This window comes from Cystoisospora suis (genome assembly GCF_002600585.1).
Source record: "Cystoisospora suis strain Wien I chromosome Unknown contig_321, whole genome shotgun sequence".
Classification (NCBI taxonomy): Eukaryota; Apicomplexa; class Conoidasida; order Eucoccidiorida; family Sarcocystidae; genus Cystoisospora; species Cystoisospora suis.
The window spans coordinates 11278-18360 of NW_027153122.1; the positions used below are offsets into that span (position 1 = coordinate 11278).

Here is a 7083-nt window from a genome sequence, read left to right on the forward strand (position 1 = left end):
CAAAGCCAGATGGTAAGAAAAAGAAGAAAAGAAAAAGAGAAAGAAGAAGAAGAAAAGAAGAAGAAGGGAAGCCTTATCATTCTGATCATAATGAAGGGGGGGGGAGGGGGGACTAGACAAACAAAGACAGGCAAGTCGCTCGAGAGAAAGAAAAAGAAGAAGGAAAAGAACACAAGAAAGAGAATAGGCATAAAAGGAGGAGAAGAAGAAGAAGAGGAAGAGAGGGGGAAGGGAGAGATGACAGGAGAGAAGACACTAGCCATTCATGGCAATGAAGAAAGAAAAAGAAGATAGGGGATGGAGGGCTAGATGGATTGGCAGATTCTTCTTCCTCGTCAAAGACAAGAGCTTAAAGAGGCCTATACACAGCCATGCGGTATCGCCTCTACGTGCGACTGCTACTATAGACTCCCTGTCTATTAGACGACAGAAAAACCAACCCTTCTCTCTTCCTCTCCATCGATCAGTGAAGAAAGAAAGAAAGAAAGAACGCATGGAAGACACAAAGAAAGAAAGAAAGAAAGAGGGGGGGGAGGTGCTTCTTCAACGAACGAATGGAGAAAGGAGAGAGGAAAAGAATGAGAAGACTAGTTTCTAGGCAATGCAAACGGACTAAGAGAGAGAGATGTATATTATCTTGTGAAAGAGGAGAAGGAGGAGGAGATCTCTCAACGGTATCACTCATTCTTTCTTTCTCTCCTTCTTTCCCTCGTTCGTTTTCTGGATGACTACCTGTCTATCAGGAGCGTATCTCTCTCTCCCTGTATATATATGTATTTATAGAAAGAGAGAAGGAGAGAGAGAGAGGTTTGTATGTTCATTCTCTTTGTCTGTTGAACTGACAGATATCTTGTAGTATAGCATGTCTGGATACATCTATAGATATTTAAATAGATCGATAGATTAAAGATAGATAGATAGATGTCTATATAAATCTGTACATGGTCGTGTGCTACAGCATGTATATGGCCAAATACACATGCATCTATGTGGAAGTTTGTGTATATACTCTATGGAAATCCCCACTAAGATGAAGAAGAGGAGGAGGAATTCTCCACTCTCGGATTTCTTTTTGAATAGAGGATGAAGGAGAAGAAGAAGAGAAAGGAAGGACGTTTTCTTTTTCTTTGTGTAAGGCTTCTCCTCTTTTTTCTTTTTCTTTCTTTACTCTCGATGTGTGTACATACACCGAGGCTATGAAAGAACCTGTGCATGCACTAGGCCTCTCATATGTCTCCTCTTCGCTTCTCTTCTCTATCTTCATCTTCTTCTTTTCTTTCTTTCTTTTTGGTTCTTTTTCTTGACATTTGTATCACCCCTTTCTGGTCAGAAGCCTTAGGCGATAAAGTTTTTCTTTAAATGCCTTTTCTCTGCTTCTCTAAGAAAGAGGGGAGATTTCTCTTCTTCATCTTCTCTTTCTTTCTGACTTTCTTTTCTTCATTCATTTGTACGTCAGGTAGAGAGAGTACCCAGTTGTCTTGTTCTCTTCTTCCTTATTTCTGAGCTCTCTCTTCTTGAAGGTGGAGAGTTTAAAGACAAGAACCCCCACGTGTCTGGTCAGTCGTTCCATTGTTGTGTGACACAGGTAGCTAGCTAGCTAGTTCGGAGGGGGGAAAGGAGAGAGACAGCTGACTTGTTTGTATGATGTTGAGTAAGTGAGGGATGGATGTGAATGCCTGCCTAGACACACGATGTCTATATTTCTTAGAAAGAACTCTTCTCCTCTGTCTTGTAGACAAGTCTCGATCACACGATATCTTTCTGTTTATATAACTTCTTTTCTTCTTATTTCTCTTCTTTCTCTCTCTCTCTCTATCTTTCTATCGTCTTGTACTCCCACCTATGTACGGAGACCGATGAATGATGTGTGGTGGAGGATCGAGGCGGCTCGTGTTTCTCTAAAAGGCACTTCCCCTCTCGGTTTAGAAAGTCTTCTCTCTTTTCTCTTTGATAATGAAAGAGATGAAGATGACAAAGAAGAGAAGAGAAGATAGAATGACTCGACCGTCATGGTGCGACATCTGACTTTTATCTGCGTAGATCGCCCCAGAAAGAATCGAGTGTACATACAGCAGCACCAGTAGCAAGACCAGCTATCTAGACGTGTCCCTTCATTATCTTCTGTCTCCTATCACCCACTCGAGACAAACACTCCACTAACATAATAGATAGACTAGGTAATCTTCTCTTACTTCATAAAGGTATAGAAGTCTTCTTAGCACTACTTGTCAACATTCGCTGTACACGAAGCTACGATGGGGAAAGTCTCTCTATAAGAAACATCTCGCACAGTCAGAGAGAGAGAGCGAGTCGTCAATGAGTTGGAGAGCATCCGATGGTAGAAAAGGCAGTCATCTCTATCAGATAGAGGAAGAAGTAAAGGACGGGAAATCTTCTCGCGAGACTTCAGATTTGCGAGGTAGAGACGCCTTGGTAGTGTTGCTGATCTGAAGCATCAAGGAAAGAAGAGATAGGGAAAATGAATAAATGGATTCTGAGATTGCCTACGTATTCCACGTGTTCTCTTTACTCCTCTGTAAGAAAGTCATGAAAGAAAAAGATAAGAAGGACAAGAATCGCAACGGTCGTAGTAGCGATAGAAGATAGAACACGAAGAATAAGATAAGAGCATAAAGGCTGCCGCGGTTCTTTTATTTCATTCATAGGCTGAAGAAGAGAGAGAGAGGAAAAGAGAAAGAGAGATCTTCTTGCCTAGTCCTAGTAGGATTAGGAGGAGTACTGGCAGTACTATTCGTATACATATGATCTTCATTCACCCTACACTCACGCCTTCTCTTCCTGCTTTCCTTCTCTCCGTCCTTTTGTCGTTCTACAGCGATTAGCTTTCAAAAAGAAGACCTGACATAACTTCTGTTGGTAGTCTTGTCTTTTTCTTCCCCGATCATTTCTACCAAAGAGAGAAAGAAAGATAGAAAGGCACTCTTCCGCCCACCCCTGCAACAGAGTCGTGGTGTAATGTTAAGCCGCAAATGAGAGAGAGCTTGAAACTATCAACAGGAAAGAAAAGAAAGAAAACCTTGTGCGTGCGATAGTCAGGCAACTCGCTCTGTGCCCCCCCCCCCGGAAGCGATTTCCCCTTCGAAGTTTTTTCTTCATTTCTCTTTTTCTTTCTTCTTTCTAAGACTTTCTTTACCGACTATGTTCAAGCTATGTTCGTATCGAAGTTGCTGCTCCTCCGCCTCTTATCACTACTGCCACATAACAAGAAGACGTGAAACTCTTCTGGGGGAAGTAGTAGGTGGGAACCAACGAAAGAGAGATTTCTTACAGCCTTCGCCTTTCCCCTTTCTTTTTTTCTATCGTCCATTCCTTCTTCTCTTCGAATTTCTTTCATTGGGTCTGGACATCGTGTGCTGTAGGTTGCCATATCGTTATCAAAGAAAGACCTTTTCTTCCTTGCTTTGAAAGAGAATCGCATTTGCTGGGCTCAAGAGAGAAAGCTCCCATCGATTTTTCTTCTTAAGGAAAAAGATCTACGTCACCTGGAAGTACGACGTATGATGTACTGCCTTCATGACCTCCCCCCCCATTCGCCTGGGACTGAAGAAGACTGACCAGATCTTCTATCATGAGGTCTATGGATCTAGCTCCAGCATCTGCAACTGTGTATGGAGTTCTCTATCAATTTCCAAGCAGAGAAGAAGAGTAACTAAGCCGTCATACACAACAAGAGAAAAGGAAGAAGATCTCTTCTTCATGAGGGATGATGATAATCCTCTATCTCGTGTAACGGGTACACACGACAGACGGGGAGGCAGGCGGGGGATCGATCGCCCGTTTTAAGCCGCTAGCTGTCGGTGTAAGCTGTCTTCGGGGGCAGCCATGGGACAGACAGGTGGATGTGTGACGGACGGCAAGAATGATGAGGAGAAGGTGGGTGGGGTGGGGGTGAAGCAAATCACTACAGAAGGGACAACTAGCTGGCGAGCTAGCGAGCGAGCGTAGTTGGTGAATTCGCGGACAAACAAGGAAAGCAGGACGGGTGTTGTCGGTTTGACTGAGTGGAAGTGGGAGAGATTGGTTGGGTCAGCATCATCATCATCATCACTAGTGCCTGCAAATCCAGGATAGCTTGTTCTTTTTGTTTAAGACTCCTCCCTTCCAGGGGCTGGTCGTGCGGCCGGGCGGTTTTCATCCATTCGATCGTGCATCTTTGTGTGATCGGGTTGTCTGCTGCCGTGGATTTCTGCGAAATTTTTTAACCTCCTTGTGTTTTGACACGACCTTGTTCTACTCTCTTGATTTCGGGAAGTGGAATAAAAAGGAAGAAGAAGGAGAAATGACAAGAAGATGATCTTTCCCCTGCCTTCCTTCCTTCCCCCCGTGGTAGACCGTCTCCGGCTCATCATCGGCAATCTATCTATCTATCTTACTTTGGTTGACCGTGGCTGTTGATGCCTCCTACTGTGAAGGTGCTTTTGTGTTATGAAGCGTCAAGAAAGAAAGTCGATGTTTGTGTAAAAAGAACGAACTCCTTTCTTTCTTTTCTTCAGAGAGAGAGAGTACCTCTGTAAATGCAGGGGCTTCGAGGGACGGCTGGGAGCGAAGAGAAGCGTCACCACCGAGCCGTCCGTCCTTCTTCCATCCAGATCATCGTGGATGATGGGAGTTCGCACAAAGCAGTCCAGATAGGGATAGGAACGACTTGTCATTTCTTTCAGCGATGATCTTATCTCTCAGGCTTTTCAATTGGCAAGCACCGTCATCAATATTGTCTCTGTCAGGATTGCTTTCTTAAAGAAAGAAGAAAGCGAGAGAAAGAAAGAAGGAGAGAGAGAGAGAAAGCCAAGCACTTACTCTCTCACTCGGCAAGCAAGCTAGCTATTGCTGCTTCGCGGCGATGATGACGATGGATATTGTGCGATGTGCTTGGCTCCTCGTAAGTTTTGCTAGCTAGGGCCTCCTCGTCCTTTGGTGAGTTTTCTTTTGATTTGATTCTTCTTTCTTCCCGATATTTTGTTAAGACTTTCTGTCGTTTCACTTTGCTCTTTTTGTTAAGTTTTTTGTCCGTTCCTTTTTGTGGTTGACTTCTTTGGTATCAAGTTTTTCTTTTCTTCACATCAAATCTTCCTTTTTCTTTCTTCATCCCCGCCGCGACGGCTTCTTTTCTCTTCGTGGGTTCACTTGGCGCTGACCTCCATCCCAACTTTTTTCTTTTTCTTGCTTCACAAGAAAGAGTCGATTCTTCTTACGGCCCTCCCCGGGGGGACGTGAAGTTTATCCCGATCCTTCTGCTTTTTCTTCATCCATCACTCTTCTTCCTTTCAGCAGAAGTCTCTCTTGACTAGTTCCTCCTGCTGCTGGCTGACAAGTGCGACCGTGTGCATAGGTCCAGTCGGAAAAGACCTCTTGACTCTTCTTTCTCTCTCTTTATCAAGATCTCATTGGGGGGACTCCTATCACATTTCTCTCCTCTCCGTCCTGGAGGCTCTTTTTTCACTGAGAAGGATCTCATTCTACAACTGAACCGTTCTCTCTCTCTCGTCATCTCTCTCCATGGATCCATCACGTGGTGGCGGGGGTGGCCCTCCCCCCGGACCTCCGGGACGTCCACCTTTACCTCCACCGGGCTCCGCTCCTCCTGGGCCGGGTGGTCCCCCCCCGTCCTTTCCTCCAGCACAGCAACCTCAACAGTTCCAAGGTGGGCCTCCCCCAGGAGGTCCTCTTCCTCCAGGCCAACCTGGTCGTATGGGAACCATGCAACAAAGACCTCCAGGAGGACCAGGGGGCCCTATGACGATGCCACCGCCCCAGAATATGATGATGAATCGACCTCCTTCCATGGCTCCTGGAGGACCAGGAGGACCTCCGCCTCCAGGAGGTATGGCTAGGGGGCCACCCGGGGGGCCTTTCGGACCTGGTGGCCCAGGGGGGGGGCCACCCGCACCTGGACCGGGTGGAGCTCCTCCTCCTGGAGGGATGATGGGGGGGCCTCGGCCTCCTATGCGTATGGGAAGTATGGCAGGAATAGGGGGTCGGCCCCCTATGATGACGGGCCCTCCTCCTGGTGCCCCAGGGGGGCCTCCTCCCCCTATGGGTGGTGGGCCATACCAACAGCAGCCACCACCTGGATCGGCTCCTCCTCCTGGGATGATGATGGGTCTTCCTCCTGGTGCAGGAGGAGGACCTCCTCGGCCTCGCGGACCTCCTCAGTTCATGCCTCCCGGGGGGGGGAGGAGATAGTGCAGGTGGAATGACTCAGGGGCCACCTGGAGGGGGGCCCCCCAGGCCACCATCAGCACCACAGCAACCTGGACAAGCACGCCCACCAGGGACACAGTTGAAAGGACCAGGGCGGGCCCAACAGTATCGGGAGTTCTTAGCTAGACAAGCTAGACATAGGGTGAGTTCGTTGTCTTGAATCAAGAAAACAAGCAGCTAGCTCTTTCCGGTGTTCGCATCGCCTTCGCTTGCTGAGTGTTTGAAAACACAAATCGGTGGAGTGGCTCCAGTCGACACGTATACACTTCAGGCTTGCATGGGACACAGACACATCACTTACGGATGCATGGATGGAGGGCTCCCGGTCTACTGAGAGATAAGAAGATGATACGCAAGAGGCCACATCCACCTTAGGACAGATGTNNAGAATATAGAAGAAGAAGAGGCCACATCCACCTTAGGACAGATGTAAATGTTCGTAGAGATCGTGTCCTGTGGAGTGCGATTGAGTTTAGTTGGGTAGAGAGATGGAGATAAATCGTGTCACGTCGATAGGCCTATAATTGCTCCGGTGTATTGTATAGATGCAGACCATCGAGAGGAATTTATCTACCTCTAGTAAGGAGAGAAGGTCGCAGGTGTATCTTCAAGATGTACTTGCTACTGTGACTAAACTTATTCCTCGTGTCTGGGTTCCCTCGTTAGCCGAATACAATTCCACGTCTATGTTATCTCTTCTTTTCATCGTGCGTTTGTTCTTCTTTCCTCAGGGGAAGATAGAAGACGATGACATGTCAGAAAAACAGTTCGGAGAGGAGATTACTCCAAAAGGATTACAGGTAACCTGATACGATGAGGTAGATTGCTCTTGGTCAAACTAGCTGTCATGGCAGGTGGGGT

General features: G+C 46.8%; 1 protein-coding gene across 1 annotated transcript in view; it reads left to right on the forward strand.

Moving 5' to 3' along the window:
- Positions 1–319: 319 nt before the first annotated feature.
- Positions 320–7083, forward strand: part of CSUI_000843 (uncharacterized protein) — a 10859-nt gene continuing 4095 nt past the window's right edge. The window contains exons 1-2 of the mRNA XM_068061050.1: positions 320–6364; positions 6954–7022. Of these exons, the coding sequence (XP_067926976.1) occupies positions 6215–6364; positions 6954–7022 (219 nt within the window). The 5' untranslated portion in view covers positions 320–6214. The remainder of the gene's footprint in view (positions 6365–6953; positions 7023–7083) is intronic.